This window comes from Heteronotia binoei, chromosome 2, assembly GCF_032191835.1.
Source record: "Heteronotia binoei isolate CCM8104 ecotype False Entrance Well chromosome 2, APGP_CSIRO_Hbin_v1, whole genome shotgun sequence".
In the NCBI taxonomy this organism is placed as follows: Eukaryota; Metazoa; Chordata; class Lepidosauria; order Squamata; family Gekkonidae; genus Heteronotia; species Heteronotia binoei.
Window position 1 is genome coordinate 44,087,762 of NC_083224.1, and position 26,156 is coordinate 44,113,917.

General features: G+C 44.4%; 1 protein-coding gene across 1 annotated transcript in view; it reads left to right on the forward strand.

Annotated features, from left to right (window-relative positions):
* DBNDD2 (dysbindin domain containing 2) overlaps window positions 1-22,246 on the forward strand; it is a 30,807-nt gene extending 8,561 nt beyond the window's left edge. The window contains exons 2-4 of the mRNA XM_060230903.1: window positions 11,666-11,821; window positions 12,483-12,629; window positions 21,601-22,246. Coding sequence (XP_060086886.1) covers window positions 11,666-11,821; window positions 12,483-12,629; window positions 21,601-21,803 — 506 coding nt within the window. The 3' untranslated portion in view covers window positions 21,804-22,246. The remainder of the gene's footprint in view (window positions 1-11,665; window positions 11,822-12,482; window positions 12,630-21,600) is intronic.
* The last annotated feature ends 3,910 nt before the right edge of the window (window positions 22,247-26,156 follow it).

Consider the following 26,156-nt stretch of genomic DNA (forward strand, 5'->3'; position numbering starts at 1 on the left):
CAACTGGAACTGTGTTCCTGAATGTTCCTGCTCAAAGAAAGCCCTGAGTTTCCTTATAATTTTCCTGCACCAATACCCAGGCAGCAGTCATTCTCCCCTCTCCTGAGCCACTAGGCTATCTGATATTATTATATTGATATATAATGTTATAGTGATACGTGTAACAGGTTCTCTGAATTCCCAGATTATTTTTTAAAAAGTGTTTCTTTCATTGTGGGGATACACCTTTCCCCTTATATCTTTGCAAAGAAAGGAACTAGAGATTTACTTTTTTTAAAAAGCTGAGACCCTGTTATACATATTGTTATAACATTATATCATATAATGATATTCAGTTGTTAATGTTAAAAGCCCCCCCTCAAAATGATGGAGGGAGGAACTGACCCACCACAGGAAAAGGGACAGGGGAAAATGACTGCCCTGTAGGCAGGGAAATCAAAAACTTTCCAATAGACATGGTGACCCTCCAGGATTTACTGCTTTCTTTCTCCAAACTTTGCAGCAAAGTAGGGTTGACAAAGCTGGGGAGACCCTGAGAGGTGCATGAATGCACCACAATACTATGGGGAAGCAGAAAAGAACCTTACTTTTCAACAGTATTGGTTTAGTTGTATTTTCTGCAATCATTCCTTTTCAGACTAAGATACAATTAGGGAGCTGATACTAAGACAGCAGTTTGCCTAGGACTACCCAGTGTGTTTCTTGAATAAGGAATCCGGTGTCTCCTATGCTACATCAGCTTCCGCTGTCGTCTTTATCTTATTCATCCTGACATCAGCCTTGATAGGTGACAGCTACTTCCATTTTACAGATGGAAGACTAAGGCTTGGTTCCTATGCTGCTATTCTGCCAGTGCAGCAACAGCTCCTTCAGAAGAACACGTTGTCTCTGTGGAGGAGGAGGGGGTGGTATTTTTCCAGTTCCCTCCTGTTGCAGATTCCAAGTTCACTCCCTGCATTGTTCTTTGTGGGGTCACCAACCTGACAAAGCACAATTTCAGGGGGCAAAGAAGGTTGGAGGTGTTAGCATGACACTGCTTGCGTGTCTTAGGATCCAAAGTGTTGCTTGTCCAGTGCTGCACAGTGATGTCATGACTTGAATGAGATGTGAACATCCACATTTAGCTATCTTTCTATCAGACCACACAGGTTGCAGTAGGACTGTTTGCTGGCAACATTCCCCCCACCCCCGAGATTCTAAACAGTCAGCTTTTACCTATGCCTGTTTATCTCTAACTGGGAAGCATTCCAAGGAGGGGAAAGAGGGGGCAGGTTGGGGTGTCTTACTACCAGCAGCAAAAGGCTGTGCCATACCTTTTGCTAAGACCAACTGAATTGGTTCTATTAAAAGGTATGACACATATTTTGTTCTTGTTGTGCTCGATTTTGCATGGTCCAATATGGCTGTTTACAACTTTTTATTACCTGTAGGTCTATGAACGTTTGAGCTTTAGAGGGTTTACCAAAGTGTCAGTAACTGGGTGGCCTGGGATCAAGAGGCCCTGACTGATGTGGGCCTAACCGCCTACAACTGGAATTCACAGAGTGTGGATAGCCCAGAATGAAGAAGTCTACAGCACCTAGGGTTGTGAACTCTGGGTTGGAACATTCCTGGAGATTTGGGGGTGGAGACTAGGAAGGCGGAGTTTGGTGAGTGACATCAGCTAAGGTTACCAGCTTCTGGGTTGGGAAACACCGGAAGATTGTGGGAGGCGGAGCCTAGGGACAGTGGGGTTTGGGGAGGTTGGGGCTTGGGGATTTGAGGGGCCTCAGCAGGGTATAAAGCCACAGAGTCTGCCCTCCAAAGCAGCCTTTTTCTCCAGGGGTCATCTAGAGATCAATTGTAATAGCAGATCTCCAGATGCCACCAGGAGGTTGGAAACCCTAATTTCAGTGGAGTATAGTGCCACAAATTCCAACTTCTAAAGTACGTAGTTGTTTTCTCTATGGTCTGGAGATTATCTGTAATTCTGTGAGCTCTACAGGCCCCACCTGGAGATTGGCAAGCCTAATTAGGAAGAATCAGCAGGCAATGGCAGAAACGGAGCTTCTAGCCCTTGAAGCCCCTTGCAGTAGCCAGCCCACCTGCTTCCAGCTTCTCGCTGCTGAGCAGAGCCTTGCCATAATACCATGAATGGGGAAATGAGAAGAAAATTCCCAGAACTTGTTCCTGGCTTTGTTCCTCCTTTGCGGTTTCCTGCACTTGCATTCAGGCCCAGCCTTCAGCATGTAATGAGCACCACTGTACAAGCCGGAAGGATTAGGGAGGCGGTGGGGGAGCCCAGTGCCCATTTGATGCTCTTGGAAGCCAGCAGGCGGGCGAGTTGGGAGGTCAGCATTCCAGGGGAAAGCAGCGTGGCCATCTTTCCCCAGCTGTGAATGCATGACGGAGGCCTCCATTGGTTGGGTGCCATGGGAAAGAAAAACCTAGCAGCAGTGGCAGGTATTCTCCCCCCCCCCTTCAAAAAAAACCTGATTGAATTGCCTAATAGCTCACAGGGTCAGCATTGTGCACAAGAGCATAACAGTCGTGGGGAACATGCCATCTTGATGAGACAATCTTAGTGCCAAACAGTGTGTGAGACTGTGTCCATCAGTCACACAGAGAAGGGGAATGGTGCACTCCTTTCTCCTGCTGTATTAGCAAAGGAGGAAAAGCAATGCATACAGATCATTCTGCTGCAGATGAATAGAAGGAATGGGGTGTTTTTTTTTTGTTTTTTTTTTAAAGAAGAAGTAATAAAGGAAAAGATGAAGAAGGCGCTGTCTTTGACCCTCATGGCAATCATGGGACGGTCATGATCCATCACCGGTGGCTCCTCTCTCCTTCTGGCGATCTGACTTACATAATGGCTGTTCAGAGCATGTGGCTGGCTGCCCAGATGGCTAATGAAATCTCATCAGGGCATTTATCAGCAGGTCTGTTGATATACGCAGGGAATAAATCCTGACACTGCTTTTCTGACCCTGGCTTTTGCATAACGACATTTTGTGCGAGGAAAGCCCTGGCATCCACTGACACGGTACTCAATCTATCCCATCTCCCTTTGTCAGGTTCCCTTGTCCTGCCCAGCTTCCTGGCACAATTCCTCCATTCTTAGAACTGTCCTGTGCTGGGGGAAGGAAGAGGAGGAGATCCCCTGTAGGGCAGACCTCCTGTGCCCTATCATAGTTACCCAGTGATGGAAGCTGAACAGAAATTAATTTCTAGGGAAGAAGGTCTGAGCTCCCTGGAAGTCATGCCTTCTGAACTAGAAGCTCTGCTTCTAGCCTCCATTCCGTTGCTGTGCATTCTTGGTGCACATGCCATGTAGCACCTTCGCCTTTATTTCAGTGTGGAACCTGCACTGGCCGTAGGCTTTGGAGAGCCTTGGCAAAATGCCTTTGGTGATCCCCTCCCATTAAGTGCTCTGCCACTCTCATGCCCTTGCTTTCTCCCACTCCATGTCTCTCCCTCACCAGGCAGCAAGAGCAGTTGCTGCTTGTTGTGGCTGTCGCTTGCCCAGCAAGTGAGCGTCAGAGAAAAGGAGTAGGAAAGGCAGTGGCAGCAACTCCTCTTCCTGCACTTCTGGTTTTCAGCAGGGCTCACTTGTTCGGGTGATCCTGGGGGCCAACTCTTACACAGGTTGGGTCTGGGGTCCCCACCCTGTGTAACTGTCAGATATTAGTTGCAGGAGAGCCAGTTTGGTGTAGTGGTTAAGTGCACGGATTCTAATCTGGGAGAACTGGGTTTGATTCCCCACTCCTTTACATGCAGCCAGACTTGGGTCAGTCATAACTTTCAGAGTTGTTCTGCTCAAAAGCAGTTTCTGTCAGAGCTCTCACAGGTGTCTGTTGTGGGGAGAGAAAGGGAAGGAGATTGTAAGCCACTCTGAGACTCTAACTAAAGGATGGGGCATAAATCCAGTCTCTCCTCCTCCTCTCTGTTCCCATATACATGATGCCCAGTTCATATTGGGACTGCGAGTTGCATAGAGAAGTCGCTTCAGCCTTCCTGCCCACATCATTTTCCTGATTGGAATGGTCCCAGGGGCACTATTTGACCCATCTGGCCCACATGCACCTCAGACCCATGTCCAACCTGTCCTCCATAATGCGTCAGTTTGGAGGTCTGGCAGCAGATCCACTGAGGCTCATGGACTTCAGCGGCCGCCCAACCATGCTTACTCCTGATGCTGATGCAGGGTTGAATCCTGGCATTCAAAGCATGTTCTGGGACTCCTCTTGGCTTCAGATGAAGCGCAGTGTCATGGAGAGACTGTGGAGGGGCCTCCAGGCAGCTGTTGGATTGAGGAAGCACCAAGGACCGCAGGCAGAGTGACTGTGGAGTCGAAACAGGGTGGCACTGGCCGGTAGTCAGAAGTTGAACAAAGAGCAATATTCTCTTGGTGTGTCCCATTGGTAAAACCCCTTAATTTCAGAACAGAATATGCCCTTCATGGAGGACACAGATGGACACACAGCTTTAATTGTTGCCCGCTGGAAGGGGAAACTGTAATCACGACCATGCCAAAGACTTGTTTTTGCTGATGTTCTTGACCCGAATGCAAGCCAGTCAAACGTTCTTTGTTTGGGGTAAGGCTGGAAGCGCAAAACCTATGCTTGACTCAATAAATGAGGGCAGATGCCTATCAGAAATGGCTGCGGCACTTTGGCCCTCACCTCTAGAAGGGCATACTGAAAGTCCTGTCACACTGTGGAGATCTTTCATTCCAAATATGCAGGGCTATATAGCCCTTTCAGACATTATGTTCACATATTATGCCTGGCAGTCTCTTGTAGATCCTACTGATATACACACGCTCCCCATGTTGGCTGAACAGGAGCGATGTACATAGCTTCTGTGTGCATACAGCTTTGGTGTGCATGAACCAATCACTGGATTTTCCAGTAATTAGGGAATACATGTCCTTTTGTTTTGCCTATAGTCTTTCAGCAACAGCAATTACCAGGCAACTTTTGTTACGTTTTATTGCTATCCAGACCAAATGGTCTTCCAATTTATTACACTAGTTTGCCATTTGATCCTTTGTATGAGTTTATACTCTTAACTCACCAACTACATGTATTTCAGCCCACTGTACCCTATGTCCTCATCTGAAGAAGAATGCATGCATACGAAAGCTTACATTCTGAATAAAACATTGGTCTTAAAGGTGCACTCGACTTCTACTTTGTTCTACTGTTTCAGACCAACATGGCTATACCCACTTGGATCTATCTACATGGATCTTCCAGAGTTTTGGTTTGCACATACCGAAACTGTACATGTATGCAAAATAGATGTGTCATCTCATTTCACACAATGTGGCAGCCATATGTATTGAGAACACTGAGGGCAGTATATCCTCTCAATTTGTGTGGTTGTCAAGTTCCTAGTACACATGGATGTAATGTCTGAAAAGGGCTCCTGCACTCTCTAATTATGTGTAAATGCAGGAAACACATATTATAAAGCATAAGGCTTGAAATACCTGAGGATCTTCATTATCCTTTTTCAAAAAATCAAGTTTCCAGCTCCTTCATAGTATGCTCTTTGTGTATCCAAGGGACCAGCAAAAGCAGCTCCAACTACATACAGCAATAAATATATGCACATTTACATAACTAACATGTTGCGGGATTCAGTTGTTGGCAGGGGATTTTGAGATATATATATATATTTAAAGAGTGCATTAGATCCAACTGAGCACCTGTGCTGGAATCCTCTGTTATTTCTGTCCAAGGGGATAAACTTGTCTGGAACTGTATTCTTGTAGGAAGTGAAGGGATCTTCCTGTCTTAGACATAGTTTTAGAATTAAAGTCTTGGAGATAGTAAACAGAAGCTGGTGCAAGAGTAAGCACATAGCCTGAAAACCAAGAAATTAGACACCACAGACATTTATTTCAGATGGAATTTACTGTTTTCTATTCTCCCTCTCCTTCCTTGTTCATTTCACCTTGGTTGCATTTATGTACAGGTGCTTCCATTTCTATCTGGTTTTGTATATAGTGTTTGCTAGGTGTTTGTGACTAATATATTTCTCTTGTGGAGCAAACAGCCTATGGAGAAAAATAAGATTGGGAAAATGGCTATTTATTTATTTAGAAAACTTGTCTGCCACCTCTCTAGAACTGCTCAAATTAGCTCACAACTAAAAAAAAAAAAATCCTGAGACAATTAAAAAAACTTCACAACCAAAAACAAACCCTGAGACAATAAAAAAGCCAATAAAACAAACCAAGTCTATAAAATAAAGATGTCAATAAAAACATGCCAGCAAAAAGAGGCTGGAGGGGGAGAGTTGATTTCCAGAAGTACCATACCCCTGATCTGAACTCCCCATCCACAGCAGCCTCATTTAGTTTTTCTTTAAAAGTAGGGATTGGATCAAGAGGCTTCCAGGTCATAACCTAACTTGGTCCTTGCCAAGACATCATGTATTCCTATGGGGCAGTTAGAGAATTAGCAATTGTATAATTCTTGTGTAACCATGCAGTTCTCACAAAACATTTAAGCATGGTAGTTATAGCATTAGGTGCCCCGTGTCACAGAGTGGTAAGCTGCAGTACTGCAGTCCAAGCTCTGCTCACGACCTGACTTCAATCCCAGCAGAAGCTGGGTTCAGGTAGCCGGCTCATGGTTGACTCAGCCTTCCATCCTTCCAAGGTCTGTAAAATGAGTACCCAGCTTGCTGGGGATAAAGTGTAGATGACTGGGGAAGGCAATGGCAAACCACCCTGTAAAAGTCTGCCATGAAAATCTTGTGAAAGCAACATCGCTCCAGAGTCGGAAATGACTGGTGCTTGCCCAGGGGGTTACCTTTACCTTTAGTTGTAGTATTGCTTGGAGTTTTTGGACCCAAGTCAGTTTCCCATTAGAAACCATGTTGGTCGGCCCCTTTATAATGAAGTGGTCAAGGCTGCAGGAAGTACTTCATACGAATGAAATGTAAGGAATGTGAATCATCATCACACCCAAAAGAGGGGAGACTGTCTAGCTTACCTTATACTATCTTGAAGTCCAAAACCAGAAGTGTGTCTATTCTATAATAAAGACCGTTTTCGTTCTACATCAAGCTAACTAAATTCTGTGCCAGGAAAAATCAGTTTTTGTGACCAGTATAAAGTAAGCGATTTACATAATTTTTGCATACTTTATTATGGTTTTTATATATATGACTTTGTATTGTTTATTCCTGTTTGACCAGTCATGAGGAGTACAAGGAGATCTCATTGCTGACCATTTGAAAAAATTTCAGCCACTTGAGACTTTGGCAGGCATTGTCCACATTTCTGAGCAAATCTTTGCTGTCACGAGGATTAGGAGCTTGCTTTTCTAAACTAAATGAAAGCAGCAGTTCTCAGGAGTCCAAAGCCCATGCTCCGTGTCACACTCTGCAGTTTGCCTGCACTCTCATGGAATGACACTAATTGAGCCCTGACCACAACTTAGTGGATTTATTTTCAACCCTGTCATTGCTTTGCAGACTAGGGTTAATATTCTACTGGGGGAAAAAAACTCTCATAAAATCAAACAGCTCTTCTTCCCTCTACCCCAGTGTTAAGCCATGGCGGGAGACTTATCAGAGCAATCTATAAATCCTCCTCCCAGGGCCTCTCTTCACACATTTGCTCTGGTTTTAATGGCTGGCCACTTTCCCTGGGAAAATTAGAATAAAACAGCTGACTGGTCTAACCAGTTAGTAATGGATTCCTCTTGTGACATGGCTGGGGCTTAGATGGGAAAAGAAACTGCCCTTGCTGAAATAGAATCTAACAGCAAAAAGTCTGTAAACTAAGGATAGTCTCTGAATACACACTTACACATTCTTGTTCCTACTGCAATTTGCAGGAGTGGTTGGCCAGGGAGTGGTAGGGCAGAAGAAAAGTCTGTGTAGCAAATGTTGCTTTTCTCCTAGGCTAACCTATTCCTCTCAGCCCCACCCACCTCACAGGGTTCTGTTGTGGGGGAGGAAGGTAAAGGAGATTGTGAGCCGCTCTGAGACTCTTCGAAGTGGAGGGCGGGATATAAATCCAATATCTTCTTCTTCTTCCTGTTTCATAGAGCACTTGGGGTTAAATTACGCTCTGATTTCTTCCTGCTTCCTCCTCTGTCTCTTGGGCACACATGACTGTTACATCAAGGAAGGCCTGTTTGCTAGCTGATGTAGTGTGACCAACAGGAGCCAAATAGTAATATAATTTCAGAGAACCTGGGCTCAAGTACCCACCTGCAGACAGGTTCCCTTCAGGTGGGAAAGTGGCTCAGTGTCAGAGCACCTGCTTTGCATGCAGTAGGTTCCCAGTTTAATCCCCTGGTATCTCCCATTTGAGCAGAAGAAGGTAGAATACAGGAGGGCCCGGCGTGACTTTGTCCATGGGGTCGCAAAGAGTTGGACTTGACTGTGCGACTGAACAACAACAAAAATCTCCTGTAAAGCGAATCTAGAACTCTGACATCGTCGACTGCGGGGTGACATGATAGAGGTTTACAAGATAATGCATGGGATGGAGAAAGTAGAGAAAGAAGTGCTTTTCTCCCTTTCTCACAATACAAGAACTCGTGGGCATTGGATGAAATTGCTGAGCAGACAGGTTAAAACGGATAAAAGGAAGTACTTCTTCACCCAAAGGGTGATTAACATGTGGAATTCACTGCCACAGGAGGTGGTGGCAGCCACAAGTATAGCCACCTTCAAGAGGGGTTTAGATAAAACTATGGAGCACAGGTCCATCAATGGCTATTAGCCACAGTGTGTGTGTATACATAATTTTTTTTGCCACTGTGTGATACAGAGTGTTGGACTGGATGGGCCGTTGGCCTGATCCAACATGGCTTCTTTTATGTTCTTATGACATGAAAGACCTCTCTGCCTGGTGAGCTGCTGCCAGTCTGAACAGACAACACTGAGTTGATAAACCAATGGTCTGATTCAGCATCAGGCAACTTCATGGGTACCTCGATTAAGAATGGGGCCTTTAACTCCTTGTGAATTTAATGGCTTGGTTTTCTTCAACTGCAGAATCTGGGCTCTTATTATCTTGGTCCCAGTAGAGACATATCATCCTGTTAAGGCTCCTATCCTTTTTCTCCTTGGCCTGCATGAAATTCATCAGTTGTTGCTGTTTGGCTGAAATTTGTCCCGAAGCAACTGACAAGGCTGCCTGGACTGAGACAGAAGCAATTAGAATGGTCCCTGTTTGTTTGGTTTCCTTGGTTATGGCACTGCCTAGCTCAGTAATCACATTTTCCTTATACCAGTCTGGCTGGTTGTAGTCTTGAATGGAGGAGCTGAGAGATTGTTGGTGCCTGTCTGGAGGCGTCTGATAATATCTGCTTTTGGAAAAACCCACAGATCAGATCTGAAAGGTCCACAGTGTTGATTCTCTGGGTCCTTGAACTAAGATGTTTGCAACAGGCTGTCATCATTTTTGCTCCTTGACAAAGTTGGTACTCTTCCTGCCTTCTCTGTGTTTACATCATGGAAAAAATGAAGATTTTTTTTCCCCCTGTGTAGGCGGAAATTAGGTTATACAGATGTTAAAGGGTATGGTTTTATATGTGCTTGGGGAATGGTGACATTGGGAGAGAAGGGAAATGCGAACAGGCATCTTGGCATGAAGGAATTTGGAAGCAAGAGGGCCTGGCATCTTTCCTGTTCAAGCAGAAGGTATCCAAGGGTTGGTCTCCTGCCTTCCCTTTGAAATCAGATGGCTTGGTTTCGCTTTGATGTCCATCAATTTCCTGTCTATTATTGCTGACAATTAATTGTCCAGTGCTAAATCAGAGCAAAGTCCTTTGCAACTGCACTCAGCTCTTGTGCAAGGCCAATTAGCTTAAAAGGGAACCTGAGCTATGCTGCCAAGATCTTTGTTTTGGTCTGCTGGCTTCCTGGAACAGAACATCTGAGCTGCTAGTTCAAGTCTAAGGAGAATCTTTTAAAAGATCTCAACGATGGTTTCATAAATGCATGAGGATTTGCTAAATCTGAGTTTATAATTAAGGTCTTGCCATATAAACTTAATTTAGACTCTACAAACGCAAGGGAAAAATATTGAATAGGAACCATTCTAGCATTTCTGCTTTCAGTACACATGCAGAAGTTATCATTTTTACCATAAATTTGGAGTGGGATTTTTTTTGCCTTTACTTTCTTTTTGAGTCAGGTAGAGAAAACAGAATATAAACACTCAAGAAGAGCCCAGTGGATCCCACCAGGAGGTGAGAGACTTCGTATCTGGAAAAGAAAAGTTTAAATCTCTCCTTTAAAAAAAATTGGATTTGGATGAGGACTAGTAAATTATAAAATATCAAAATGGGATTAGGGTGAGGCACTGTCTAATCACAATTTTAGTAGACGGCATTAAAGTTTGATGTAGAAGAGGAGATCAGCAGACAAATTCATTGTTATAGAAATACCTGCACTTAGCTGGGCTATCTTGTTCAAGAGTTGGTCACTACTGAAAGCTACCATTTGAGCAAATCAGCTGTCTCTTTTTCAAGAAATGATGAGTGATCACCTATCTCCACAGAACACGATAATGTGAATGAGCACATTCTAAAAAGCAACAGAAGTTACTTGAAAGTTTGGAAAGAAAAAAATACAATATGACCTTGTCTCATTGGTTTCCCAACCTGTTCTCTGGATCTGTAGCAAGTGTGCAGATTATTGATTGAAGACAGATGATTATTTTCTTGGAGAGTTGAAGGTGATTCTGCTCATGGAGGGTACATGCTCATTCATGTTTCACCTCCATTAAACAGATCTTGCAGGGTTTTGAAACCAGCAAAACCTGTTGGTCCACCTGGGAAAATAAATCTTCTCTCAAAGTGATTCCAGTTCTGTAATAACAAATTTTCTATCTGTGATCAAATGTGTTCTGGGCAGTTTTGCCTTTACAAGCCAGAACACACATTATGCAGGAGATCTGTTATTAGATTTCCCAAGGTTTCCTTTTCAATTTTTAAAGCAAGTGCAGGGTTCTTCAAATTTGATTAAGAAAAGCATTATTGAAGGAAGGGTGTTCAAGCTTTTTCTCCACACCTGGTCTTCAATTGACGTTCCCTCTTGGCTTCTGTCAGTAGAGCCCCATGGCACAGAGTGTTAAAGCTGCAGTACTGCAGTCCTAAGCTCTGCTCATGACCTGAGTTCGATCCCCGGTGGAAGCTGGGTTTTCAGGTAGCTGGTTCAAGGTTGACTCAGCCTTCCATCCTTCTGAGATCGGGAAAATGAGTACCAAGCTTGCTGGGGGGAAAGTGTAGATGACTGGGGAAGGCAATGGCAAACCACCCCGTAAAAAGTCTGCCGTGAAAACATCGTGATAGCAACGTCATCCCAGAGTCGGAAACAACTGGTGCTTGCACAGGGGACCTTTCCTTTCCTTTCCCTCAGCTTCTGTCGGTACCTGTATTTTCTCTTGCCGAACTGATAGCAGTAGGACTGGATTTGAATAAGGAAATATTGCATATGGAAGAGTTAAATACTCCATTACCTCAACACTGCTGCTTAGAACAAAGCTTGTTGAAACTGATTTAAAGTTTAAGGGGGAAGAGGGAAGATGAGAGATCTGACCTTGGATCTCCAGTGTCACCAGTTCCTTGGCTCTGGATAAACAGAGTAAAGAGGAAGTCACCTCTGCTTTCTTCTGTCTTACCTTCTCTTCTGCCTGGTCCTTTTGCAGCTGAGACAGACAATGGGCAGCGGGGGTTGGACCCAGAGCAGATGCAGCAGCAGCAGCTCAAGCTACGTGAAAGACAGAGGTTCTTTGAGGAGGTTTTCCAGCATGATGTTGATTTCTTCTTCCCAGTATCTCATCTGCAGATCGAACACAGGAGACGTAAGTACCGCTTTGTGTAGCATAGATATTTACTTTATACTGCTTTTCAGTACAAATGATACACAAAGCAGTAATAGCATATTAGATCATGGGAAGGGACCCTACTGGTTGCATAAGAAAAGAAAATGGCTTTGCATTATTTCCTTTGGGTTAGGAAATGGACATATTGACAGTGCAGTCCTAAGCAAATTTACACCCTTAAAGGCTATTGATGTCAATGGATTTAGAAGAGTGAAACTCTTATTTTGGGTTGCACTGTGAGACTGGAACTCAGCAGTAGTTCCATAAGCTATATAAAAAATGTACAGTGTGTGGGCTTCTCTGGGTAGTGAATATCCATCATGTAACCACATGACCTTGTTTCATTGGTTCCCCAATTTATTCTCCGGATCTGTAGCAAGTGTATAGATTATTCATTGTAGACAGACCATTATTTTCCTGGAACTTTCAACTGATTCTGCTCATGCAGGGTACATGCTCCTTCAGCTTTCACCTCCGTTAAACAGATCTTGCAGGGTTCTGAAACCAGCAAGACCTGTTGAACCAGTGCTGACATGTTTGTGCACCTGGGAAAATAAATCTTCTCTCAAAATAGTTCCAACTTTGTTATAACAAATTTTCAGTCCCAGTGATCAAACATGTTCTTCCTTCTCTTTGGAAGCTCCCCTTGGCAGCATTTCCTCCATGGAGGTGAACGTGGATATGCTGGAGCAGATGGACATGATGGACCTCTCCGACCAAGACACTGTGGATGTGTTTCTCAGCTGTGGGACGGAGGACAACAACAATGTTGCCGCTCTTGTGCCAGGTACATGCAAACTTCCATCACTATGCCCATCACTCTGTGTACATGTGTGTGTAAACTGCCATGAGTATTTTTGTGGCTGTGATATCTGAATAATTTCAAGTATGCCCAGCTGGAAGCCCATTGTGTTCTGCTAGATAGTGGAGATCAAAACTAGAGAACAAGGAGTGTTGTGAGGAGAAAGTGGATATTACCAGGCACCATGAAGCTAAAACCAGAAACCCTGGGGCTGAGTTTAGGATTAAAACAGGGTACACCTAGATGTGATGGTGTCCCAAGGTTGGACATAGGGTTGCCACTGCCATTTTAGTGCTTAATCAGAGATTTTAAAAGACCACAAGGGCCCAATCAATATGGCAGGACCAGGCAGTCTTGTCCACCCTCCCCCAGACCTTTCCAACTGCCAAAAGGCCCTCCCCCAACTGCTCTGGCACTTGGAAAGGTACAGGGTAGGGCACAAGTGCTTGGTCTCACCATGCTGTGGGCCCAATCATGGCTTTTTAAATCTCCTCTTAGGCACTAAAGTGGCACTGTTGTCACTGGTCCAACCTGGGGACTCCATCATGTCTAGTTGTGCTCATGGTTGATGCATTTGAGATTCCATATGAATGACCTGTAGCCAACCACACAGTTCCAAAGACTTAAGAGAACTTATGGTTTGTCCTTGATAGACCAGTGGTCTGACACAGCTTCATATTTTCACAGCACAGAAAGTTCTTATCCTTGGTGGCTAAAACTCTGAATGCAGTCAAACAAAAAGAATTCTACAAGCCAGACATCACCACAGAGAAAGCCTGTCCTTGGAAGGATATCAATCCTGCTTCTGAAAGTGAGGATAAACAAAGTATGTCCTCTGATGATGATCTCAGTGACTGGACAGGTGTATATAGCTCACCGTAGGCTTGACATGGCAGGGTATAGTGTAGTCATATAGATGTCAGCTTGTTACTGTACAATAACCTGGTGAAGAAGCAAAGGACTTACGGGGAGAGATTGAGCTAGGCCATTGTTTCTAAAACAATGGTCTTCAGAATTCCTTTGTGAGCCACTCTCATGTCAGCTGACATGGAAATTAAGATTCCTAGAAGGGGAGAGGGCAGAGACTTTCCACCTCAGAGTAGAAGCTGCCACCCTCATGTTCACCTAGCTTCTAGATCACCTCAGAGCACCAGGGCTTTTTTTTTTTTAAGCAGGAACATAGTTCCAGCTGGCTTGGTGTCAGGAGGTGGAGCCTAATATGCAAATTCCTGCTGGGCTTTCTCTACAAAAAAGCCCCGAAGAGCACTAATCAGAAAACTGAGTAGTTGTCAATATCCAACAACTCAGCCTTAGGAACTCTAATTGGTGTACTGAACAGGCCAGATTCACAAATATGCTTGGTCTTGGTTTTTGTTGGGTTTTTTTTTAGTGATTTTAGGTATTGATGATCAGTCTGCTGAGGCAGTCCCCAGAGCACCAGTGAAAACACGTACACTGAGAGTTTTTTCACTTACCCCTTTGGAATATAATGCTTGTATCTTTACAGATCTGCGAAGAATACATGTTTTGTATCACAGTGAATGTTAAAGGCTTCCTTTTACTATACTTATTTGTACCCAACCCCTGATCTCCATTGTGATGTGATTTGATGTATTGTATTTTTAACTGCCCTTCCCAATAGTCGGGCTCAGGGCGGTTTACATCGGTACATACAAAACCAGGTTAAAACCAACATAAAACAGGAAAATTTCAGAATTCCTTTTAAAAACGGTGCACACTAGGTTTAGCAACATATGTTCTAATTATAGACATTTTCTTCTGAAGTGAGACAGTTATGGGATTTTAGCAGAATGTTTTAAGAAGCAAAATTATTCCACTTCTGAGGCAGCTTATCAGACGACCAAAGGAACAGACTGAAGTTTGTTTCTGTAGCATGCCCAAAAAATTAATTGATTCGTCTTTGGTGCACATATTCCTATCCTTTGGCTTGAGAAATCCAAACAACTGACATCACATCACACGGCACCATTTAATTCAAAAACTATCACATGATCCACCCCGTGCTCTGCTATTTGCATAAATAGTTGTTTCCTTCCCTTCCTGCTGTTTTTTTCCCTCACATAAACACATATCCAGGTCTAGCTTTCTAAGTCCTGGACTATTCCTTCTCTCTGTTACAAAACCTACTACCTCCCTTTATAAACATTTCACATTCTAAGCCAGTGGATAAAGATATATAATTTCCATTTCTGGCCCCTGCATGCTCCTTGGAGCCTATCCAAAAGAGAGAGGATGAGGAAATAAGCACTGGATATGATGGATCTCCTACTCCAGCGCATTATTCAACCACACAGTGTCACGGATTGTTTTGCCTCAGGAGGGTTAAGTGAGCAGGTTGCCCTTTTGGTGCCACAGATAGTATTTAGGGTGTCTGTGCACTTTCATGAGCAATGGGAATCTTTACATAAAATTTAATTACAGTACAGTTTCTGAGATTAAAAAAAATTCCAAATAGAATGAAACCAGAGATTTTGTCAAACAACAGACTAATATTAGGGTTTGTAGAGTCTTTCGGGATCAAGTGCCGTGTTCTACTGGAGAAAGTTTTCCTTCCAGATGTTTCGTTCTCAGCTGCGGAGAACATCCTCAGTGGCGTTGCAGCCGGAGCAGGCGCTCTGACCTTCTTGGCTGCTGTGCATTGAGTGGGACTAATAATTTCACCGCATGCTTCCTTATAAAATGAGCAGCTAAAAAACGGGTGCTCTATGGTTGCAACCTCTTAGTGGGCAGGAACATAGCCTTTCCAAGCAGGTAGTTTTGTGGTATCTGCCCTCCAGTACTGCAGAAAGGAGGGCCAGTCACCTTGCCAGGGTAAACACCCTTCTGGATTAATTTATTTCTAAAGGTGTTAAATAAGCCACTAGCTTAACTCTCCCAGGGAATTTGAGGTGGTACATCCAAGCAAGAGGATCCTGCTAGTCAATTTCCGCACTTTTAAACCAACCCTACTCACCTCTTCTGGGCTTTCAAGAATATCACAGGTTCCCATAGACTCATTTCCCCTTGCCAGAGAGGGAGACACTGGGGCATCAGGGGAAAGTGCACTGATGAGGACCATGCCTGGTATGCAGAATGTATCCAAATTTTATTCCTGGCATCTCTCATTAAAGGATTTCAGGGTATGAATGCTTCAGAAGTCATTCATTCATTCATTCAGGTAGATTTATATTCCGCCCTTTCCCAAGCAGGCTCAAGGCGGATTACATCCAATAAAACCAGCAGAATACAATAAAATCAATAAAATACCATTAAAACAACAACACAGTACAAGTACAGTTTAACAAAGGCGGGCAGGCTCATAGTGCAGGTTGAGGTATAATCGGTGGCTTAGATATAATGGTTCAGATGACGAATCACTGTAGAGGGGGATAGCCGATGGTATAGGCAATAGGGAAAGAAAAGGACGCCCGCCTGCCTCAACCAAATGCCTGACAGAACTCTTACAGGCCCTATGGAAAGGTAGCAGATCCGGTAGGACCCATATCTTCATAGGGAGCTGATTCCACCACACTGGGGCCAGGGCCAAAAAGGCCCTGGTCCTTTTTGAGGCAAGTCGGATGTCCTTTGGGCCAGGGATGACCAGAAGATGTTGGTTGGCAACAACCTTCAGGGCTCATATGGGGAGAGGCGGTCCCGTAGGTATGTCAGTCCCAGGCCACATAAGGCTTTGAAAGTCAATAGTAAAACCCTGAAGCAGATCTGGTACTCAACTGGTAACCAGTGCAATGTGTACAGCATCTGTTCACTGCTTGCCCGTACAGGCAATCCAGTTAAGAGCCATGCTGCTTCATTTTGCACCAGTTGGAGTTTCCAGATCAGTTTCAAGGGCAAGCCTGCATAGAGTGAGTTACAGTAGTCCAACCTGGAAGTGACCATTGCATGGATCACTGTAGCGATGTCCTAGGATGTCAGATAGGGCACCAGCTGTTTGGCCTGCCAAAGATGGTAAAAGGCAGATCATACAGCTGCTGTGACCTGGGCCTCCATGGAAAGGGAGGCATCCAGTATCACCCCCAAACTCCTCACCCTCTGAGCTGGCACCAAAGGCACACCATCTAGGGTGGGGAGTCGGATGCCCGATCCTAATCCCTCTCAACCCAGGTACAGAACCTCCGTCTTAGTTGGATTAAGCTTCAGCCAGCTTAACTGCAGCCATCCTGCCACGGCTTCTAATGCCCTGGTCAGATTGTCTGGGGCAGCGTCCAAATGGCCATCCATCAACAGATAGAGCTTTCTGTTCTTGAGGCCTTGGAGAATGGCTACTAATCAAGTGACACAATACTGAGCTCAACAGACCAACAACCTGACTCAGCTGAAGGCACTTCATATGTTCATGTACTAAAAAGGCCTTCTGGCCAGGAACCACAGTTCTAGTGAATACCACTGTGGCATAGTAGAGTGTCAGGCCAAGGCTGGGGTGCAAAGCCCCACTCGGTCATGATGCTCACATGGTGACCTTAGACCAGTCACTTTCTCTGAACCTGACCTACCTCACAGGGTTGGTGTGAAGAGAAAAGAACCATACACCCTGTTCCAAATCTACAGAGGGCTGAGCTGGACGGCAATGAGGTTGACAGGTTGATAACTGCCTCAAGTAGGTCTGAAGAGATGGCATGCAAATCTACCGTGTTTCCCCGAAAATAAGACACTGTCTTATATTTGTTTTTTCTCAAGAAGACACACTAGGGCTTATTTTCAGGGGATGTCTTATTTTTTATTAAGTATGATACAACAATCTACATTTATTCAGATACAGTTAAGTCATCTTCTCTGGAACATTGCCATAACTCTCCAGATATTTCAGTCTTCCTTACCACTCCGCGCCAAAATGCATGGCGTGGCTATGCAGATACGCTGCATAGCCACGCCCATCACTAGGTCTTATTATCGGGGTAGGGCTTATATTTAACAAATGCATAGAAATCCTGCTAGGGCTTATTTTTGGGGTAGGTCTTATTTTCAGGGAAACAGGGTACTGAGTATCAATCATGTAATTATGGCAGACCCAGGCTTATATTCCAAGTCAGGAAAAACTAGAGCTTCCAGTTCAGCTTCCATATTCTTGTCTCACCCCCCCCCCCCCCCCATTTTCTTTAAATGCAGCATTATTGCTTATTACAGTAAGTGGAATAAGAAAAGTATGGAGAGGCTGTTAGCTGGCAATCTTACACTTGCCATTAGGCAATACTGCTTTCCTCAATTCCCACTCTTAGAATAAATAGCAATGCCTTGGCTTTTGGAAATGCAGAAAAAGGGAGAGACATGGACCCACTCCCACCTCTAATGGCTTCCCTTGCCAGCAGAGAATCCCAGAACTACCTGGTCACTGTGCTCGGCATATAACAAGCAGAGTTATAAATGAGTTCCTTTCCCCTTATCCCAGGCCATTAACAGTAACATAATCTCTGACATTAGTCAGTGATAATGCTGATCTCTGTGCTCTGAAAAGCATCCCTCCTGTAGCAGTTAAAGCTACAGGAGATGGTTTTTCTCTGGTCAGCTGGCAACCCTGGTCACAAAAGCTAAACATTCTTGCAGTCAGTCCCTTGCTGAGTTTTCTAGATTTATGAATGACAGTTCTGACTCTCTCCAGTCAATCATGTGCTATGATGACAGGTGGGCCACACATATCACCTCTTCTATCCATCATCTTGTGGTTTCTGCTGTACTTACAACAGAGTACAGGAATGTGGCATAAATCTGGGCTAAATGTGGAGAGAAGTGGCACAAAAAAAGCCATAAGCTCCCACATCTTGAAGTGAAAGACCACAAGCCCACAAAGCTGAGGGAAGGATATCTTACCACACAGAACGAAAACATGAGGATAAATTGAATGAAGATTGCTTCCACATGGAGATTTTGCTCTGGTTTGGCACCCAAACTGGAACAGCTTTTTCTGGCACATACACACAAAATTGCCCTCTAATCATCCAATATCCAGGTCCTTCCCTGCTGTGACCTGGTGCTTCCTAGATGTAGTTTGACATGATCTTTTAGGAAAGGTCTCAGTCCAAGTGTGTTTTCATGCCTCACAGATAGGAAGGGGCACATTTTTGCAGGTCCTGCCAGCCTTGGAGCCATTTTTGTTACCTGAGACCCCCATGGCCGTCACTCCCTCCCTCCCCCCCAAGCATCACTGGAAGGCTTTTTTCAGCCTTTAACAAATGGTTAGCTGATGCAAACTAGAGATACAGCTGATATTTTCAAGTCCCCCCAAACCCTCCAGTGATGGAGGGTGGGGGAATGACAGCTGTGGAGCACTGAGATAAAGAAAGCACAGGGAAAACTGCTGGGTGGGTGGTCTGAGCTAAATTACACAATACATTTGGCCAACTGCCAAATTACACGAGCTCTGCTGGGCCTGATTCACATGCTGGGAGGAGAGGGACTCCAGCCTTTCCCCTAGCCCTGTTTCCCCTCGCAAAAACAGTCCCAGAAGGTCCTTTTTGCCCTGTTAAGGAGTACCCCAGCTCATCTTGTGTCAAAACGTATTGTGAAGTTTGGCTGCCTATGGCCACTGCGAATGCTTTCTGTGTTCATAATGGCAATGACAGGTTCTTGGAGAATCTGATCTATGGAAGCAACCCCCCATCCAAACTCTGATCAGTGTTTATTAATCTGTAAATCAGTGATCATCTTTTTTCCCCAAAAAGTAAATGTGACTAACTATATTGGGGGGGATAGCCAACACCAGCGCTTCCAGACTGATTGAGTTTGCAAGGACTGTGGGATTTTTAAAAATTGCCAGAAGCTTCAATCCATTCATCTCCATCATGTCCCCCACCTCTCCCCTCCCATGTATTTCCTCTCACCCTGGAAGGCTTTGTGCAGGAGATGATGAGACCCTGCTATTCTGCAGTGATTCATCCTGAGGGTGACTCAAATGTTTTACCAGCAAAGCCTCCTGCATTCCAGTTAAACGGACCCTCTGATGAGCTGTGTTATTCACAAGCCAAGTGCAAAAGCTCCTGTGGCTAAACATGGAGAAAGAATGCAGGGCACGTGGACCTCTAATGACAAGACTGGGGATTCAGCAGCAGAGCTCTTTGAGGGAATGGTTACAAGGTCATTGGCTCAACCTGCTCCACTGTCAGTGGATCACTGTGTCAGACATTCAGCTGAAGGTTCCCTTTCCCCCAAAGTGATTCATTAGTAGAATGGATCATAATACTAATGTACAGTCACTAAAGTCCTTGAACTATACGGCACCCCCAGGGACCAATCAGTATGCCATCGTAACTCCTCTTCAAGGATCAGAATACATTAAATTAAATCCCATACACAATGTCATGCAACTCAACCTGTTTCTAGAATGCAGGCTTGCAAATCAAGTGTTCTTTTTTTCTTGGCAAGGAATGGAGGAATAGAGGAAGGGAACTGGGATTTACACTGTTGGAGTATAGCTGGCACAGGGCATAGTAACCATGGGGGAAAGGATAAAATGTTATGCTAGATACCGAGTGCTCCAATGTCTGCATTTTCACCAAATACCTCCCATACATTGTCCTGGCTATTCATAAGGTCTTGAAGCTTGTTTCCTTTCCCCCTTCTCCTTAAGTTCACACTGCACCTAGTAACCAGGTTCTATGCTTGGGAAGCAATCCCACAGGCATGTAGAATACATGCATACTGAATAATACTGTCCTTGCTGACTTACCCCCTGTGCCGGCAGTAGTGCCAACACAGTCCTTCAGCACCTGTATAATTGCTACTGACTCTGCAGTACAAAGGCCACAGTCAATCTGCTGCACAGTATTAATTTGACAGGGCCTTGCAATTGAAAGCATGCTGCTCCTCTGCCGTATGACAAGAAGAGCCAGTATGGTGTGTGCAGCTGAATATTAGAAGCACAGAGACCTTTTCATTGCAGCATCTTACATCTGGCTGGTGTTTTTCTGGTTATTGTTTAGAACACCCTCTCCCTGCCAGGCAGGGCTCAGGGTGGTGTACAGCATAATAAATTCATAAGATATATAATTAAAAAACAGTTTAAAAACAATACAAATATGCTAATTAACCTAAAATATGGTGCTAGATAATTCCAGTAGTGCGGAGAGGGGGGGGGAATGGGAGTGCCAGAAGGATGAGACTATCACTGCCCTCAACCAAATGCCTGGCAGAATATCTCTGCCTTACAGGCCCTGCAAAGCTGCATCAAGTCCTGCAAGGCACAGATGTTATTCAGCAGAGAGTTCCACCAGGTTGGAGCCAGGGTGGAAAACGCCCTGGCCAAGGACAGATGGCTATCCTGTCAAAAAAAAAAACACCTGCCACAGACCTGCATCTCTTGTAATGTACTTCCAGAGAGGTAATTAGTGTTAGTGTGACATAGCAAGATTCAATCAGAACTCTAGTGGCACTTTAAGGAGTAATCCAACTTATTCCACTGTAAGCTTTTGGGAACTGGAGCTCACTTTATCAGATGCATGAAATGTCCACCCAAAACACCTAATTCAATTGTTTTTTATCTTTGTCTATCAACAGTTGGAAATGGGACTGGTTACTTTTTATTGGTTCTTGCTTTACTTTGTCCTCTTCTTGTAATTTCTCTCCACTTCTACCAGATCACCCCTTCTGTTGCTTATAAAGCACAGAATTAGTTGCTTTAGATGGACACTGTACAAAATGTTTGCAATCCCTTGCATTCAGACAATTTAGGATATAATTATCAGGAAGGAAGGAGGATTCTGTTATCATAACCAACTAAGCCTATCATAACCAACTGGTAGAGGGTGGTGTGTGTGTGTGTGTGTGTGTATATATATATATATATATATATATGTATGTATGTATGTATGATGGGGGAATAGCTAAATTTATTTGTCCAAAAATCTTGATGGAGTCACCTGGCCACAGGATGGGGTGGGGCAGGGACAACCAAATGCCATCCTATCAGCTGCTTGTTCCATTTTCACATTTTTCATCCCTTGGTCAGATTCCAACCACTATCAAGAAGAAATCTCTCTGCAAGTGCCCAACACGACCGAGATCAAATCTCGGATCTCGTCCACCTCTTCTGCCTCCACAGACCTGAACAGCCTGGACACCAGCGACGAAGGGGCCGAGACTCCCGTGGTGCAGTCTGATGAAGAAGAGCTCCAGCAAGACAGCCCCAAAGAAGAGGAGACCAGAAGTTAGCGGGGGGAGGGTGTGTCTGCCTTCTTCCGCATCCACCCTGCCACATGGACCCTTCCGACATGAGACAATGAAGGGACTTTACTGGCTGGTTCTTGGACTCCCACTGAGTAAAGCCCACAGAGGCACTCTAAGCCAGTCATTGTACTTGGAGAGCCCTTCCTCCTGGAAGATGGTCAGTGTATGGTCAGCAGGGAAGCAGAAGGGGAATTGGGGTGAGGTGTAAGGGTGCTGTAGAACTTCAGAATCTAATTTCCCAGGCTTCTTCTCTTAACGTTCCTGCTTCACTTCACTCTGAATTACTTGTGGCACCAACCACAGTTATTTCCAGCAAGGCCTTGGTGTACACAGCATTTGCTGTCTCCTTAATCTCAATACATATACACACACAGACACACTAAATGTTTAACTATAAAATAGTAGAAATTATATTCCTTTCAAACAAATGACAGGGATGGCGTGTGTCATTGGGAAGGGGCCAGTGAAGCATTCTGTGTGATAACGATGACAGACCACAATGGCTGAACAAAGGGACAAAATCTTGATGATATGTTTGGGATTTTCCATAAAATCTGTATTTCCATGCAAGTTTTTTGGAGGCAAGAAGCAGAAAATGGATGCAGCGGTCTTGGGGAATCTACTTGTCACAGGCTTACAGAACTTGTTATCCACTAAGTTGAATTAGAGAGGGGCTGTGGCCTAGTGGCAGAGCATCTGTGTGGCATGCAGAAGGTCCCAGCTTCAACATCCTGGCATCTTCAGTTAAAAGGGAACAGGTGGTAGGAGAGCCAGTTTGGTATAGTGGTTGTGTGCAGACTCTTATCTGGGAGAACCGGGTTTGATTCCCCACTCCTCCGCTTACAGCTGCTGGAATGGCCTTGAGTTAGTCAAAGCTATCACAGGAGTTGTCCTTGAAAGGATAGCTGCTGTGAGAGCCCTCTCAGCCCCACCCACCTCACAGGGTGTTTATTGTGGGGGGAGAAGATATAGGAGACTGTAAGCCGCTCTGAGTCTCTGATTCAGAGAGAAGGGCGGGGTATAACTCTGCAGTCGTCTTCTAATTCTAGGTAATGTGAAATACCTTGACCTTAGACCCCGGAGAACCACAGCCAGTCTGAGTAGATAATACTGACCTTGATGGATCAAGGGTCTGACTCAATATAAAGCAGTCTCTTGTGTTCATGTGAATGCAATCCACTGGCTGTACATGATAGCCCACCACGCCTTGCAAACCTATCTGTTTTGGGCATCTGTAAGAGAAACTAAGCCCTGATCTGGATAGCCTAGGCTAGATTGATCTTGTCAGATCTCAGAAGCTAAGCAGAGTTGGCCCTGGCTAATATTTGAATGGGAGATCTCCAAGGAATACCAGGGTTGTGATGCAGAGGCAGGTGATGGCAATCCTCTTCTGAATGACCCTTGAAAACTCTACAGCAGGGGTGGCCAACAGTAGCTCTCCAGATGTTTTTTGCCTACAACTCCCATCATCCCCAGCCATTGGCCATGCTAGCTGGGGCTGATGGAAGTTGTAGGCAAAAAACATCTGGAGAGCTACTGTTGGCCACCCCTGCCCTACAGGATCACCAAAAGTCAGCTGGGACTTGACATTTAAAAAAAGAGGAGAGAGTATCCAAAACAGGTAGGTTATTGAGTTCCTGGAAGAGGTCCTAAGACAAGGCTGATATTCAGCTTGCAGTCTTTCAAGAGTTGCTTAACCTTGATTTAGACTTGTACCTTGTTAGCAAAAGAACCTTGAATGGCCATTTTTTACAGCAATAGACCAGGATCTCTTGATGTAATGACACAAACACTAGGCTGGGTTTCAGAAAGTCCCTGGTTCAAGTGAACTCACAAAGTACCTGTAGGCAAGCCACCACCCCTTGGCTTCAGCCTCCTTCTTCTGCAGACCCACTTTACAAATAAATTGGACAGATTACTAAGGTAATGTATGTGCAGTGCTTTGGACACAATGCTAAATATTCTTATCCCTGGACATTACTAAATGATCATTCCCAACACTAATTAATGAGGAATGTTAAAATTTACATATTTGGAGGAACTATAGCTCAGTGGTATGACTTTACATGCAGAAGGTTCCAGACATTGCCAGCTGAAAAGATTTCAGGTACAAGAGCTAGGAAAAAACCTCTGCCTGTGACTTTGCAGATTTACTACCGGTTAGAGTAGAGAATACTGGATTAGATGAAGCAGTGGTCGGAAAGGTTTTTTTGTGTGCTTTTAACACACTGGTTTGGATCGCTAGACACAGCTGAGGTCACTCTGTTATTCACACTATCACATAACAGAAGGGGCCATAGCTCAGAAGCGGGCACATCTTGTTCTGCATAGGGGGAATTCCCATGTTCACCATGGCCGCTCTAGTTTAAGAGGACCTCAGGACAGCAGGTGTTAGGAAAGAATATTCTTTGCCTGAGACTTTGGGAAGCTGCCGCTAGTCAGAATAGATGATGATGTGGCAGACGGAACAACAGTCCAGCTCCAAGTAAGACAGTATGATATGCTCCTCTCCTCTGAATGCACAGACAAGAAAAAAAAAACAGAAGCAAACCATGCATGGGAACTGTTCATGAAAGACAGAAACACGTGGGGAGAAAGTCCCACGGTGGGTGCAGAAGGGGTCTAAACCAAGTTACTTTTACATGATAGGGCCTAACTACATGTTATATTTTTCCCTGGATCCTCCAGTTCTACACATGCTTGCAGGTTCCCCAGTAAGAACTCATTTCCCTGGTTTATGGGGCCCGATTCAGATTGGGGCTGTGGCAGTCAAGAAGGGGGTTCAGCATTACTCTTCCATGTCATTTTACTGCCCTGAAACTGCCCCACCTAGGAGCTGCTACTTGTCCCATTGGGTGCTCCACTGATGGGGTAGTTTCTCCAGTGGGACAAATTTCATTCCCTCTGGCATATTTTGTGTTGGGGAAAGGGTACAGGAGGGAATGCTTAAGCCTCTTCCCCCTCCTGTGTTTCAATCACAATCTGAATTGGAGCCTTGTGCACAGGAACTGACTTCCATGCCTTACAGCAGAGCCACATGAGACAACTGCCATATAATTAGGCCCTTAGCTATTCACTAAGGCTTCCACTTAATAGCTTCAGTGTGTGAAACTGATGCTGTCATTGCTGAAAAAAACATCAGGCACCCACTTTACATCAGAATTCTATTGCGTCATTTAATATTGAATATGTGAACTCCCCACATGAGTAAAGTTTCCCCAATGCTTCTTGGCCACAGGGCTGCCATCCTGCATCATACGTTGTGCAATTATTTATAAAGCCCCTAGGAGACCAAGAACTGATTCCTCCTCCATGTTTCTTCCTATTCTACTTCCTTCTCTTGTTGTGGCCCAAAGCTGAAGCTTGGCTTCCCACAGCATGCTGGAGGGGAAGTAGGAGGGAACAGGAGGGAGGAGACACAGCTCCATCTGATTTTAAAAATCCTTGTGTATGATCCTTAATGTGGATAAGCAATGTAAAGTAGAATGCACCAATGGGGAAAATAGGAAAACATGTACAAGGTTGCATTAGAATAATGGAAAATTTGTGTAACTATTTCAGCAATGTTTTTCACAGTAGTTATGCTGTTCATCCTCAGTTTGAGACAGGACTGGAATTTACAGAAGTCCAGCTGAAGTTTAAAAAGACTGAATTAATGGCAGAGCGCCAGCTTTGCACGGTCACTGTTTCTATCTCCTGCACCTCCAACGGAAAAGGATTATGAACAGGCTGCTATGACTATCAAAGTGCTGCAGTCAAACTGGACAGTACTGATTTTAATAAACCAATGGTCTGATTCAGTGTAAGGTAACTTCATGTACCATTCCAAAAACCACCCATTATTTCCCTTGCAGCAGTTCCAAACTTGTCAAAAACTACCTTCCAACCCATTCTGGTTCTCGCGTAAATTCATCCTATTACATGGATACAAGTTTCAAATGGCATGATGCTGTTTCAAGCATTACTCATGCCCTACAAAGAAAACAAACTATAGATGTCACGTGATTATTATAGACATATTATCATATCATATTTTGTTGCACTGGCCTGCAAGTAGAGAGGCACAGTATAGTACAACTTCACAGAATACATGCGCACGACAAAAATAAAATGTGTATGCGGTTGTCAACATAACAATGCAGCTTACATGCTTGCTTTTTTGCACAAATAATCATGTTTGAAGCAGCCTTCAGGTTGTTTGAAGACCACAGGTCAAGTTTTGTCAGGTAGGTAGCAACTGTAATGCAAAAAGAATAACAAAAACTGCCCGTACTGTGAAAGTGGAATATTCTTTAAGATGAAAACATGTATAAATAACCCAGGGTCAGCCCAGTTCCT